The sequence below is a fragment of the Cheilinus undulatus genome, linkage group 18 (genome assembly GCF_018320785.1).
Source record: "Cheilinus undulatus linkage group 18, ASM1832078v1, whole genome shotgun sequence".
NCBI classification, from domain to species: Eukaryota; Metazoa; Chordata; class Actinopteri; order Labriformes; family Labridae; genus Cheilinus; species Cheilinus undulatus.
The window spans coordinates 43,905,120-43,921,418 of NC_054882.1; the positions used below are offsets into that span (position 1 = coordinate 43,905,120).

At 42.0% G+C, this 16,299-nt stretch overlaps 1 protein-coding gene across 1 annotated transcript in view; it reads left to right on the forward strand.

The window, feature by feature from the left end:
* Window positions 1–16,299, forward strand: part of gabra2a (gamma-aminobutyric acid type A receptor subunit alpha2a) — a 57,615-nt gene that overhangs the window by 20,464 nt on the left and 20,852 nt on the right. The window contains exon 3 of the mRNA XM_041812777.1: window positions 9,088–9,155. Coding sequence (XP_041668711.1) covers window positions 9,088–9,155 — 68 coding nt within the window. The remainder of the gene's footprint in view (window positions 1–9,087; window positions 9,156–16,299) is intronic.

Here is a 16,299-nt window from a genome sequence, read left to right on the forward strand (position 1 = left end):
AGTAGCACAAACACAACAGAGATGAATAAAGAGGCTACAGTAGCACAAACACAACAGAGATGAATAAAGAGGCTACAGTAGCACAAACACAACAGACATGAATAAAGAGGCTACAGTAGCACAAACACAACAGAGATGAATAAAGAGGCTACAGTAGCACAACCGCAACAGAGATGAATAAAGAGGCTACAGTAGTACAATCGCAACAGAGATGAATAAAGAGGCTACAGTAGCACAAACGCAACAGAGATGAATAAAGAAGCTACAGTAGCACAAACACAACAGAGATGAATAAAAAGGCTACAGTAGCACAAACACAACAGACATGAATAAAGAGTCTACAGTAGCACAAACACAACAGAGATGAATAAAGAGGCTACAGTAGCACAAACACAACAGACATGAATAAAGAGGCTACAGTAGCACAAACACAACAGAGGTGAATAAAGAGGCTACAGTAGCACAAACACAACAGACATGAATAAAGAGGCTACAGTAGCACAACCGCAAAAAAGATGAAGAAAGAGGCTACAGTAGCACAAACACAACAGAGATGAATAAAGAGGCTACAGTAGCACGAACACAACAGACATGAATAAAGAGGCTACAGTAGCACAAACACAACAGAGATGAATAAAGAGGCTACAGTAGCACAAACACAACAGACATGAATAAAGAGGCTACAGTAGCACAAACACAACAGAGATGAATAAAGAGGCTACAGTAGCACAAACACAACAGAGATGAATAAAGAGGCTACTTAAAACCAACCGTCACAGAACTGAGCAGCGATAAAGCAAACCTCACCTCAGAGTCTACACAGTCAGAACACATCCACTGAAGGTGAGGTTAAAATCACAGAGCTGCCAGCTTCATTAGAAGATTCTGGTGAAGAGGTGAGCAGACTACAGCCGCTGGTATTTAAAGGCTGGGCGTTTGGATGGATCCCATCAGGTGCATGCATCAGCCCTTAAGTTTGCAGGCTCACCTGCAGTCCTGCAGCGCTCAGGTACCCACAGTAAACGCTCCATTAGCAAATATAAGAATATCATATAACAGGTACAGGTAGGGGTAAAATAAACCAGTGTGGGTGGGTGGCACCTGACAAAAAGGAGAAAACAGAAACATCATCGGCTATACGACAAGGATTTCCATTATTGTTTACAAAGCGGATGAAAAATGTTTTACTCGTCTGTTCACTTATAAAACCAATCATGGTCAATATAACTCAGCTTTTTGACAATAAAACTCTTTAATGTGAAAATGAAAAAAAGATTTCTACAAAGTCATGTCAAACAAATAAGAACCTGTAAAATAAGAGCATAAATATTCACCAGACAGCTGCTGCTGGTCTGTTAATGAGAGAAATGAGGATGAGGTCAGTGAAGGTGTCTCAGTGATTGTAGTGCAAAGACTCCTGGTTCATCAGTATTCATAGCTACCATTACACCATGAAGACAAAAGAACACGCAGAGTTTTTGGAAAACCAGATCTGTGTTCATCATTGTGTCTAATTTTGTATGTCTAATTGCTCAGTGTGTTGGGGTGCCATCTATAATTGTCTACTGTTGTGTACACAAATACATCTATGCATGCTTTTTCTGGTGCAATGTCTACTCACACATCAGCATGTGCAACCGTGTGCTATGGGCATCGTCCAATACTATATTCAACATGGCACTTTATAATTTTGGTCAGTAGAGTAATGTGCAATGTAACATACATCTGATTCTTCTGTGCAACAATTCAGCAATCTGCAATATAACGAGGACCTGAGCTCCTAGGCAGCTAGCACTGTAGCACTTTAGCACTTTGATTAGCACTAGCACTTTATAATTCACTGATTACCATGGTCCCCCAACTCCCAGTCCGTTTTTATCTTTTTATCATTGGAGTGCATGTCATTTGACTGTCTACAATTCATGTTTGTTGCTTGTTTAATATCCTCTGTGTGTTTTATTCCCATTACTGATGTTTGTTTTTGTTTTATGTACTGACACCAACCTGCTAATGGGACTGGGGGTGGAAATTAGCCACTGGACTATAATCCCATGTATTTACATGCAAATGTTTGTTAATACATTTTGTCCCATTAAAAATAAAAAAAAATCTCAATCTCAGAGAAAAGGTTACTGAAAAGTCTAAGTCAGAGGATGGAGTCAGAAACATCTCCAAGTCTCTGAACATCCCCCAGAGTTCAGTTAAATCATCCTGAAGAAATGAAGGAATATGTCACATGTGTAAATCTGCCTAGATCAGACCGTCCTCACACACTGAGTGGGCGTGCAAGAAGGAGACTAGTGAGAGAGGACACCAAGACACCTATGACTACTCTGAAGGAGCTCCAAGCTTCAGCAGCTGAGATGGAGAGACTCTGCAGACAACAACTGTTGGCCGGGTTCTTCACCAGTCAGAGCTTTATGGGAGAGTGGCAAAGAGAAAGACACTGTTGAAGAAAACTCAGATTCAATCTGGACTAGAGTTCACCAGAAGGACTGTGGGAGACTCCATGGTCAAGAGGAAGAAAGGTCTTTGGTCTGATGAGACCAGAATGGAGCTTTGAGACCATCAGACAAGACGCCAAACACTGACATCACCACAAACACACCATCCCCACTGTGGAGCACGCTGGTGGCAGCATCATGCTGTGGGGATGCTTCTCAGCAGCACCATGCTGTGTAAAGCCTGTAAAGCTTATAAAGGTAGAGGGTAAAATGAATCCTGGAGGAAAATCTTCTTCAGTCTGACAGAGAACTATGGCTCAAAGAAGATTTATTTTCCAGTCAGACAATGAGCAGAAGCATCCAGAGAAATGGTTTAAAGACAACAAGGAGAATGATCCGGAGTGGCCGAGTCCAAGCCCAGACCTCAATCCAATAGAGGATTAGTGTCTGGACCTGGACTATTCACTCCTGATCCCTGATCATCCTGACAGAGTTTGAGCAGTTTATAAAGAAGAATGGAGTAAAATTCCAGAGTCCAGATGTCTGATCCTGACTGAGACCTATCCACACAGACTCAGAGACTGAGACCTATCCACACAGACTCAGAGACTGAGACCTATCCACACAGACCTAGAGAGACTGAGACCTATCCACACAGACTCAGAGAGACTGAGACCTACCCACACAGACTCAGAGAGACTGAGACCTACCCACACAGACCTAGAGAGACTGAGACCTATCCACACAGACTCAGAGAGACTGAGACCTACCCACACAGACTCAGAGAGACTGAGACCTACCCACACAGACTCAGAGAGACTGAGACCTACCCACACAGACCTAGAGAGACTGAGACCTATCCACACAGACTCAGAGAGACTGAGACCTACCCACACAGACTCAGAGAGACTGAGACCTATCCACACAGACTCAGAGAGACTGAGACCTATCCACACAGACCCAGAGAGACTGAGACCTACCCACACAGACCCAGAGAGACTGAGACCTATCCACACAGACCCAGAGAGACTGAGACCTATCCACACAGACTCAGAGAGAGGAGACTCTACTAAAGACTGACTAGAAGGAGGAATATTTATGCACTCACTGATTTTATATTCTATATCTTTGTTTAATTGACATTACTTGTAAGATGTGTTTGTCATTATTTTGTCAACAACTAAATTATGTTGAATGTGAATTATTCTTAAAATCAATAAAAGAGTAAAACATCCATGGTGGTGCGTTCTTTCATAGGTACTGTAAAGAAGCGTTTATGAATCAGTTCCCTGAAGCTCTGAGGTCATTTTGCCTCTCTATTGTCTCATTTTTGACTTTTTCTTTGGCATGGTAGGAGCCCAAGGGAGTGAAATTCATCTCTTTGGCAGTGTTTGGTTATACTGGTGTGAAGTTGTTCAAACAGAAGTGTGTGTTCATGTAAGGAGAGCTGCTGAGGGCCGCCGACTCCTTCTCTGTGTAACAGCTTTTATTTTGTATTTATTATTGTTTTTTTTTTTACAGGAGGCCAGCAGGAGGTCAGAGTACGAGTTTTCTCTCAGAGTGACAGACTTGTGTTTATTCCCCCCTAATGAGACAAACCCTGAGACAGTGAAGGCTGATGCCTGTCCTCAGTCAGAAGTGAACGTTCCTACTGATCAGCTGCTTCCTCTGAGCAGCAGTAAACACCCGGACTGATGAAACCAATCACCAATGTCTCATTTAGAAAATTATCCTCCTCTCCTGCTGGACCTCTCCCTCCTCCTCCTCACTCCATGGAAGGAGAATACATGGAAATGAAGCGGGTGTGGGTCAGTGACCTTCGACCTCCTAGATTGGATTCTGTGATTGGTGTTTGGTCTGATTGTCATCATTGATCCCTGCTAACTGTACCTGTCCATGTCAGAGGTTAGAGTTCATTCTCACCGTGACCCCCCCCCCGTGAACCTGGTGATGCAAAGTGGACCCCCCTCCCTCCTTTTGACCCCCCCCCACTAAAAGCTGTGCTGTGTGTGTTACTGTTCATGTCATGGTTTTGGATTCTAACATGTCCGCTCCTTCAGATGTTTTCCCAGCATGCTCCACTGTAGAGAGTTACTGCGTCACTGCTCTGCTTTCACATTAGGAACATCGTTCTAGATCGTTCTAGTCCTCTTCACATGAGTCTGAAATAGAAAGTGGTGACATGTGTAGGCTCTGCAAGGAGAAGAAAGAGAAGGAGGTAACCATAGCAACCACATTTGTTTAGGTAACCATAGCAACCACATTTGTTTAGGCTCCATGCAGACAATAGACTCCATCCTGCAGGCTACTAAAGCTATCTTTAACACTCTAAGAGGCCAGTAATGACCGTCTCCTGCTTCATGTCCACTGTGGGGCTCAGAGGATGAGAGTCTAAGTGAACGAGGACTCTGACATAGGGTGGACGCCATTCTCCCTGCTGAAGGTTACTGTTCTGTTAGACCAACTCTCAAAGGCTTTTCTAGCAAAAATACGCCCCTGGCCTGTCCACAACCCCCTAAAAATCAGAACTCCATCAGATCCCAGGATCAGGAGAGCCACACCCATTTCCTGAGTGGGGCGGAGTCAGGGGTGGAGTCAGACAGCTCAGTAACATTTAAAGCCACAGACACAGAAGCAGCTGGTTCTGAGCAGGGCTGAAACAGAGGAGTTTATAGACATGCAGGCATCTATACTGGAGTGTTTTACAGAAACAGAGCTCACAGGCATGTTTATGGACCTCTGAGACCCATATAAACTGGATTTAAAGGGTTAAATATGTGACCTTTAATCTTTTTTAGCTAGGAAACTGACTGACTGTTATCTGTGCATTACTCTTGATGTCCAACCAAAAATGTGAGTAAAATGTAAATGAAACAAAATGTAATCATCTGTAAATCTCATAAACCCATATTTTACTCACAGTAGAACATAAAGGACATGTCAGGTTAAACATTTTACCATTTCAGTAAAAATGTTAGCTCTTTTGAATTTGATGGCAGCAACACATCTAAAAAAAGTAGAGACGGAGTAGGAAAAGGAAGTGGCACCAATGAAAACAGCTGGAGAAGCATTCTGATCAACAGGGCAGTCATGAGTGGGTATAAAAGCAGCGCTTCAGAGGCAGACTGTCTCAGAAGTAAAGATGGGTAGAGGTTCATCCATCTGCAAAGGCTGAGTCTAAAACTGTGGAACAATTTCAGGAAAATGTTCCTGTCAGCAGCGACTTTGAGTGTCCCTCCGTCTTCATCAGAGATCCAGAGAACCTGGAGAAGTCTGTGATGGGCGAGGCTGAAGGCCATTGGCTGCTGGGGATCTTCTGGCCCCTAGGGGGCGCTGCTTTAAAAACAGGAATGATTCTGTTCTTAAATCACTGCATGGGCTCAGAACACTCCAGAAAACACTGCTGTCAGCACAGTTGGCCTCCACAGATCACCAATGTGGGGCTTAAACCTTGTATCTCCAAAATCACCACTCTTCAGGGAATGAAAATAAAAACGCTGTATGTTTCCATAGTCAGCTTCTTTTTGATGCTTCTTATTGCTTTAACTTGTTAAAACCCACTTCCAGATGTAAAGCATGACTAATAGCTCTGATTTATGGACAAAAATTAAAATCATGACAAATGGAGATACAAGGTTTTGGCCTGACGTATCTGATAACCATCCAGATCTGTCTTCTCTGGACCAACGCTCATTAGAAATGGACTCAGGCAACATGGAAAACTGTTCTGCGGTCAGATTAATTAGGATTTGAAATTCCTTTTGGAAACCACGCTGTGTCCTAATTTTCCTGATGTTTGGACAGCTTCATAAAGGATTGATGGTTTTAAATGCCTTGTTTTTGTTCTTATGAGCGCGCTGACCTGATAGTTTTAAAGTGTCTGTAATTGTACATGAATCTGACCTGGAGATATTCTTGGCTATTTCTCCTGGTATTTCTGGTACGGCTGAGAAACATTGTCTGTGACAAAGTAGACCAATAATACGTCTCCACAAGGTCAACGGTTGCCGGCCCATGAAAGTTCAGCGGGTTTGTGGATTTTGACCTTGTCCCTCTAGAATGTCTTCATTCCATCTTTGAGTCAAGGTTCAAGTTTGGAGAAAATGACTACAATGGCCCAGATGGATGGACCAACAACCCAAAACCAGAATGCCTCTCGCCCTGGTTAGCGCTGGTGTGGAGGCGTAACTAAACATGGCGTCTACTGAGGAGGAGTCCATTAGCACGCCACCCTCTACGGGACTTCTGAGCATCAGAGGGATTGATGATGCACTCTTAATCCCACTCCTGCTCCCAGAAGATCCATTAAGATGCTACTAGAATGAAATGTCTTCATCGAGGAAGACTAAAAATAATAGCAGTAAGAAGATTAATGCAAACCCCAGAAAATGTACCTGCCACTCAGCAGCGTCTGCAGAAACCCTCAAGTGTTGTGGGCTCTGAGATCAGGGCTTTATGGAATCTGCAGCTCTTATGGGAGAATGTGGTTATCAGTCAGAGCTCTTCTGTTTCTGTGTGAGATGTGAAGTCAAAGATGTGCCACCTTCAGCCCCTCAGGCAGCGAGAGACTGAAGGATCACTGCAGGGTTTGAGCATGCATAGAAATCACTCAAAGTTTAGTTCATGTTTGGTGGCTCAACAGTCGCTCCACACAGGATGAAATGTTGCTGCCCGCTCAGCATTTATATCATCATGACACTAATTACAGATAGAAGCATGATGTTTGATTCATGGAGGACAGAAACAGAGACAGAGGGCATTCTTCTCCCACAGAGGTCCTAGAGCTCTTCTTCTTCTTCTCTAAACACTGTTCAGGAGAGTTTGAAGACTTTTCTTTCTTAAAATGGACTTTGTTTCTATAGAAGTGGTTGTTGGTCCGTTTTCAAAGAGAAATTGAAATCCTTTCCACTTTTCAGCTTCATGGAATCAAAAGAAGTTTGTATGGATGCAGTACATAAAAAAGAGCTGTGCCATCTTCATCCATCACACCAGACTCTAGTTTGTAGTCATGCTCTTTAGAAATAACACAGAAGCATCCATGGCTACCTGCTGTCGTCCTGCTGCAGCTGTTTGAAAATGTGTTGTGGATTGCATGTGTGCTGCAGATACCTGAAGTCATGTGACCACTGAATGCATTCATGTTTTTGCTGAGGCTTGCAGTCGTGTATAAACCTACTATTCAGCCCCCCCTAACCAATGCTCACAAGCAGAAACGGTTGCAGTGGGCCCAGAAATACATGAAGACTTAATTTAAACAGTCTTGTTGACTGATGAGTGCCGTGCAACCCTGGATGGTCCAGATGGAGGAGTAGTGGATGGTTGGTGGATGGCCACCATGTCCCAGCAAGGCTGTGATGTCAGCAAGGAGGGGGCGGAGTCATGTTCATGGGGAGAGAGCCGATAGGCCCCTTTAGGGTCCCTGAAGGTGTGAAAATGACCTCGGCAAAGTATCTAGAGTTTCTGACTGACCACTTTCTTCCATGGTACAAAAAGAAGGACCGTGCCTTCTGTAGCAAAATGATCTTCATGCATGACAATGAACCATCTCATGCTGCAAAGAATCCCTCTGTGTCATTGGCTGCTATGGGCATAAAGGAGAGAAACTCATGGTGTGGCCCCCATCCTCCCCTGACCTTTAACCCTGTTGAGAACCTTTGAGAACATGATTTGCATCATAATGTAGAACAAGGTGTCAGGATAAATATGGATCTTTACTTCTACTTGTCCTTCACTTAATGCCTGAGGATGAGTGTAAATAAGTGCTGCCAATATCTGCAAACACTCCTGCTACCTCTCCGTCTGTCACACACACAGGTTTGATAGGGTGTTAGATGATTTCATGAATACTTCAGTAATATCCTTTTCTTGAATTAGCAAACCTCAGCGTGTGATTACAGAGACTGAGCTTCAATCAGACGCTTTCCTGAACAGAAATATACAGTAGATCAATATGAATGATTAGCAGATGTGACCATCTTTGCACCCACAGAGCTTTTTGATGTTATTAACAGTTTTTAAGGACAAAGGACGCTGGTATCATCCAACATCTTTATCTGGAGTTCAGACCTGGAAACAGTAGGAACTAAGAATCAGCCAAAATAACATGGAAACTGAATTTCTGGTTTAAGTACAGGTTGTTTAAAGAGAAACACTTTTTTGAATAGATTAACCCTCTTACAGACTCCCTCCACCGTTGTCTCCTAAAATCTTCATCTTGGGGTTGTTTTGCCTCTGTGGTCATATTTTATTTGTGCTGCAGCTGCTGCAGTCATGTTAGAGCGGATATGTGCATTCATGATGCATTCATGTTGTGGCTACCTGCATTCATGTTGTGGCTACCTGCATTCATCTGTTTCTGTCCATTGGGGTTTAACCATACTGTCAAACAGACCGTATCTTATCTAGAACCAGGATGAGGGTTAGCTGATGGCTGGACCACACTCCCCTAGTATCTGCAGAGCAGCATCAGCTGTTGTCTGAACATACATTAGGAGTCACAGCTCTCATCAACAGCAGAGCTGAATTTATAACACTTCTGTTAGTCAGTCTTCTTCACTTGTTGGCCTCCTTTAGACTCAGAAAGGTTTTGTTTGTTCTCTCTGAGTATTTCCTGCAGTAAAACGTCTTCTTTTTGTCTTCACAGACCGAGTAACAGAGGTGAAGACCGACATCTATGTGACCAGTTTTGGCCCGGTGTCTGACACAGATATGGTAAGTCTCACACCTCGGCCCAGACCTGGGAGAACCTCGACCTCTGAGGAAACAAGGCAGACACAAAACCAGACACACAAACAGACACACAACACACAGTCAGAAAAGTGAAAGTGCCTTCAGGTCCCTGACTGCCTCCACCACTCCAGGCTGTCAGAATTCATGTGCAGTTTCCAACAGGCAGCAGGGAGCTGAAAGGCTTTTAGCTTTAAGGTGTGAACGAGACTCAGACCGACAGCCTGAGAAATGTTGGAGGCTCTGAGACGCTGACTTATAAAAATATAAAGATCTCTAAACGAGTGAATGTATCAGGAGGATGGAGAGCGTTTAGGAAAGATAACAACATGTACACTGAGGAAGACTCAGGACAGGTCCAGCTGGATGTCAGTGAGGAAAGATGAATGTGGTTCATGGTTCTGGCCTACAGAGACCTTTAAGGGCCACTCCAAAATAATAAAGATGGACTCAAACATTAAAAAAACTATCTACTGTGTCTGCAAGGATCACAGCATATTCACAAAAATCCACATCAGTGATCTGGACATAACCAGAGGACAGTCCACAGTCCACTACCCCTGATTCTGCCCCCTTATTCAGTCTGAGGGCTGCCAGTCCTGCCTCTCAGAGAAGCAACGGTGGAGAAGTCTGAGTTCTCTCTGAACCACCATGTTGGGCAGACAACAGCAGGAACAGGGACAGGACTTCTGTCCTCCCCAAACACTTCTCATGGGAGGTTTCCCAGATGGATGTAAGAATATCCTGTAGATGTACGAAGAAGTCTGTCAGATCAGCACAGGTCACATGACTGACACTGAGCTAAAGACACTGACCAGCTTTATACCATGTGGGACAGCCCATCTGCATGTGGGACGGCCCATCTGCATGAGGGACAGCCCATCTGCATGTGGGACGGCCCATCTGCATGTGGGACGGCCCATCTGCATGTGAGACAGCCCATCTGCATGTGGGACGACCCATCTGCATGTGGGACAGCCCATCTGCATGTGGGACGGCCCATCTGCATGTGAGACAGCCCATCTGCATGTGGGACGGCCCATCTGCATGTGAGACAGCCCATCTGTATGTGGGACGACCCATCTTCATGTGGGACAGCCCATCTTCATGTGGGATAGTCCATCTTCATGTGGGACGGCCCATCTGCATGTGAGACAGCCCATCTGCATGTGGGACGACCCATCTTCATGTGGGACAGCCCATCTTCATGTGGGATAGTCCATCTTCATGTGGGACGGCCCATCTGCATGTGGGATAGTCCATCTTCATGTGGGACGGCCCATCTGCATGTGAGACAGCCCATCTGCATGTGGGACGACCCATCTTCATGTGGGACAGCCCATCTTCATGTGGGATAGTCCATCTTCATGTGGGACGGCCCATCTGCATGTGAGACAGCCCATCTGCATGTGGGACGACCCATCTTCATGTGGGACAGCCCATCTTCATGTGGGATAGTCCATCTTCATGTGGGACGGCCCATCTGCATGTGGGATAGTCCATCTTCATGTGGGACGGCCCATCTGCATGTGAGACAGCCCATCTGCATGTGGGACGACCCATCTTCATGTGGGACAGCCCATCTTCATGTGGGATAGTCCATCTTCATGTGGGACGGCCCATCTTTGTCAGTCTCCTGTGAAGCTGAAGGACTTTCTTCTTTAGAACTAATCACTAAAACAATTTTGACTTGTGAGAGTGGACAGCGAGGCTCAGTGATCGGTCAGCTCACACACCTTTATTTTTACGACATGCAGCAACACAAGGCTGGTTAAAGATAGCGGCTCTTAAATGAGAGGTTCTTTTATTTCAGCTGTGCGGTCGATTCTAACATTAGTTTGTGGATGTTTGATCCATCAGAATGTTAGATTCTAAAGTTAGTTTGTGGATGTTTGATCCATCAGAATGTTAGATTCTAACATTAGTTTGTGGATGTTTGAGCCATCAGAATGTTAGATTGTAACATTAGTTTGTGGATGTTTGAGCCATCAGAATGTTAGATTCTAACATTAGTTTGTGGATGTTTGAGCCATCAGAATGTTAGATTCTAACATTAGTTTGTGGATGTTTGAGCCATCAGAATGTTAGATTCTAACATTAGTTTGTGGATGTTTGAGCCATCAGAATGTTAGATTCTAACATTAGTTTGTGGATGTTTGAGCCATCAGAATGTTAGATTCTAACATTAGTTTGTGGATGTTTGATCCATCAGAATGTAAGATTCTAACATTAGTTTGTGGATGTTTGAGCCATCAGAATGTTAGATTCTAACATTAGTTTGTGGATGTTTGAGCCATCAGAATGTTAGATTCTAACATTAGTTTGTGGATGTTTGAGCCATCAGAATGTTAGATTCTAACATTAGTTTGTGGATGTTTGAGCCATCAGAATGTTAGATTCTAACATTAGTTTGTGGATGTTTGAGCCATCAGAATGTTAGATTCTAACATTAGTTTGTGGATGTTTGAGCCATCAGAATGTTAGATTCTAACATTAGTTTGTGGATGTTTGATCCATCAGAATGTTAGATTCTAACATTAGTTTGTGGATGTTTGAGCCATCAGAATGTTAGATTCTAACATTAGTTTGTGGATGTTTGAGCCATCAGAATGTTAGATTCTAACATTAGTTTGTGGATGTTTGAGCCATCAGAATGTTAGATTCTAACATTAGTTTGTGGATGTTTGAGCCATCAGAATGTTAGATTCTAACATTAGTTTGTGGATGTTTGAGCCATCAGAATGTTAGATTCTAACATTAGTTTGTGGATGTTTGATCCATCAGAATGTTAGATTCTAACATTAGTTTGTGGATGTTTGAGCCATCAGAATGTTAGATTCTAACATTAGTTTGTGGATGTTTGATCCATCAGAATGTTAGATTCTAACATTAGTTTGTGGATGTTTGAGCCATCAGAATGTTAGATTCTAACATTAGTTTGTGGATGTTTGAGCCATCAGAATGTTAGATTCTAACATTAGTTTGTGGATGTTTGAGCCATCAGAATGTTAGATTCTAACATTAGTTTGTGGATGTTTGAGCCATCAGAATGTTAGATTCTAACATTAGTTTGTGGATGTTTGAGCCATCAGAATGTTAGATTCTAACATTAGTTTGTGGATGTTTGAGCCATCGGAATGTTAGATTCTAACATTAGTTTGTGGATGTTTGATCCATCGGAATGTTAGATTCTAACATTAGTTTGTGGATGTTTGATCCATCGGAATGTTAGATTCTAACATTAGTTTGTGGATGTTTGAGCCATCAGAATGTTAGATTCTAACATTAGTTTGTGGATGTTTGAGCCATCAGAATGTTAGATTCTAACATTAGTTTGTGGATGTTTGATCCATCAGAATGTTAGATTCTAAAGTTAGTTTGTGGATGTTTGAGCCATCAGAATGTTAGATTCTAACATTAGTTTGTGGATGTTTGAGCCATCAGAATGTTAGATTCTAACATTAGTTTGTGGATGTTTGAGCCATCAGAATGTTAGATTCTAACATTAGTTTGTGGATGTTTGAGCCATCAGAATGTTAGATTCTAACATTAGTTTGTGGATGTTTGAGCCATCAGAATGTTAGATTCTAACATTAGTTTGTGGATGTTTGATCCATCAGAATGTTAGATTCTAACATTAGTTTGTGGATGTTTGAGCCATCAGAATGTTAGATTCTAACATTAGTTTGTGGATGTGTGATCCATAAGAATGTTCGATTCTAACATTGTGGATGTTTGAGCCAACAGAATGTTAGATTCTAACATTAGTTTGTGGATGTTTGATCCATCAGAATGTAAGATTCTAACATTAGTTTGTGGATGTTTGAGCCATCAGAATGTTAGATTCTAACATTAGTTTGTGGATGTTTGATCCATCAGAATGTTAGATTCTAAAGTTGGTTTGTGGATGTTTGAGCCATCAGAATGTTAGATTCTAACATTAGTTTGTGGATGTTTGAGCCATCAGAATGTTAGATTCTAACATTAGTTTGTGGATGTTTGATCCATCAGAATGTTAGATTCTAACATTAGTTTGTGGATGTTTGAGCCATCAGAATGTTAGATTCTAACATTAGTTTGTGGATGTTTGAGCATCAGAATGTTAGATTCTAACATTAGTTTGTGGATGTTTGATCCATCAGAATGTTAGATTCTAACGTTAGTTTGTGGATGTTTGATCCATCAGAATGTTAGATTCTAACATTAGTTTGTGGATGTTTGAGCCATCAGAATGTTAGATTCTAACATTAGTTTGTGGATGTTTGAGCCATCAGAATGTTAGATTCTAAAGTTAGTTTGTGGATGTTTGAGCCATCAGAATGTTAGATTCTAACATTAGTTTGTGGATGTTTGAGCCATCAGAATGTTAGATTCTAACATTAGTTTGTGGATGTTTGAGCCATCAGAATGTTAGATTCTAACATTAGTTTGTGGATGTTTGAGCCATCAGAATGTTAGATTCTAACATTAGTTTGTGGATGTTTGAGCCATCAGAATGTTAGATTCTAACGTTAGTTTGTGGATGTTTGATCCATCGGAATGTTAGATTCTAACATTAGTTTGTGGATGTTTGATCCATCAGAATGTTAGATTCTAACATTAGTTTGTGGATGTTTGATCCATCAGAATGTTAGATTCTAACATTAGTTTGTGGATGTTTGAGCCATCAGAATGTTAGATTGTAACATTAGTTTGTGGATGTTTGATCCATCAGAATGTAAGATTCTAACATTAGTTTGTGGATGTTTGAGCCATCAGAATGTTAGATTCTAACATTAGTTTGTGGATGTTTGAGCCATCAGAATGTTAGATTCTAAAGTTAGTTTGTGGATGTTTGAGCCATCAGAATGTTAGATTCTAACATTAGTTTGTGGATGTTTGAGCCATCAGAATGTTAGATTCTAACATTAGTTTGTGGATGTTTGAGCCATCAGAATGTTAGATTCTAACATTAGTTTGTGGATGTTTGAGCCATCAGAATGTTAGATTCTAAAGTTAGTTTGTGGATGTTTGAGCCATCAGAATGTTAGATTCTAACATTAGTTTGTGGATGTTTGAGCCATCAGAATGTTAGATTCTAACGTTAGTTTGTGGATGTTTGAGCCATCAGAATGTTAGATTCTAACATTAGTTTGTGGATGTTTGAGCCATCAGAATGTTAGATTCTAACATTAGTTTGTGGATGTTTGATCCATCAGAATGTTAGATTCTAACATTAGTTTGTGGATGTTTGAGCCATCAGAATGTTAGATTCTAACATTAGTTTGTGGATGTTTGAGCCATCAGAATGTTAGATTGTAACATTAGTTTGTGGATGTTTGATCCATCAGAATGTAAGATTCTAACATTAGTTTGTGGATGTTTGAGCCATCAGAATGTTAGATTCTAACATTAGTTTGTGGATGTTTGAGCCATCAGAATGTTAGATTCTAAAGTTAGTTTGTGGATGTTTGAGCCATCAGAATGTTAGATTCTAACATTAGTTTGTGGATGTTTGAGCCATCAGAATGTTAGATTCTAACATTAGTTTGTGGATGTTTGAGCCATCAGAATGTTAGATTCTAACGTTAGTTTGTGGATGTTTGATCCATCAGAATGTTAGATTCTAACATTAGTTTGTGGATGTTTGATCCATCAGAATGTTAGATTTCTGTTCTCAGCCCCCAGTAAAGGTTCAGACTAACCTTTAAGGATTATAAATGCAGAGTCTCTTCCACATCTTCTCACAGGTTTAACTGGATCCAGTGGTGTGTGTTGATGAAGACTTCAGTGGTCTACATGATAAACATGAGAAGCTGAGTAGTCTACCAGTGGAAATCTGTTATCTGCCTTTAAAGCGACACAGTTAAAACCAAACCACAGAGCTTTTAGAAACCTCCCTGCAGGGTTGGCTCAGATGTAATTACTCACATCCAGCAGATAAAATCTCTCAGACAGAGACCTGTCAGCGCTGCTTGTCCTGTTGCCACGGGTAACCGAGCCACTCCAACCAGGAGAGTGTGATGACAAGGCAGAGGTCAGACTGTGTTATTAAAAACCAGACCCCATCATCCAGCATGCAGCATGCGTGTTACATTTCAAATACATACATGGTCACAGAGTGTGAAGCCCATTATAATGAATAGAATGCTGATTTCTGATTGGATGATACATGTTCTGTGTTTAAATACGGCAGCAGTGATGGTTCAGTCTCAGCTAAAGGCTGATGCCAGCACCAGAACTCTTTATTAAAGCTTCTCTTTAGGGAGTGTGTCATTAATGTAAATAAAATAATGTTAACCTGCTGCTCTCAGACCTACAGCACCATCAGGTAGACATGCAGAGAGGAAAATAATGTCCTCTCTAAGGAGTGGGAAATGATGTCATGATTTCAGACAAGCCATGTTTGTTTCTATGTCAGATCTGAGAAACGGTAACCAATCACTGGGCTGCATTATTGATCTAATAATGGATAAATATGTGTTTATTAGATATAAAGGCTGCAGCATGGCGGGTTCTTGGCTTCACAGAGCTCAGGTCTGAGCAGGACTGTTTGTCTAAATATCTATTTGTTCTAAGCCACGTTTGGCTGACAGGCCCAGATAAATGTCTTTTATAAGATATAAAAATAAAGCCTTTATGAATCATTGTTAGGCTTCTTATGCCAACATATGTTAGGGCGGGGCCAACTCCCCACATGACATCATGAGGGGAAAAACCACTGAGGACAGCTTGTTTCAGCACACACTTTCTGAACAGGTGGGGGGGGGGGGGGGTATTTCTGATTCTTGGGGGGATTGTGGACAGGGGCACATATTTTTGTTAGAAAAGCCTTAAAGTTAACCTGACACATCAGACGGTGTTTGGGAAAGGGCAGAGGCTGCTGTCCGTCACATCTTCATGGGCCAATCAGAGCAACAAAACAAGTGATGTGGCTGCTACTGAGGAGTAAACTCCACAGAGAACTGCATAATGGTAACCATGGCGACTGTAGACATGTCAGTACTCCACTTTTGTGGTTTTTGAAAAAAAAAACAACTCACTGCTGTTCTTTGTTCTTTAAACGAAGAAATGTGGTCAAGTTCTGATCAAACTGGCGCTTTAGCAGCATCCAGGCGAATCTCTTCCTCCATAACTGCACCAGCTCTTG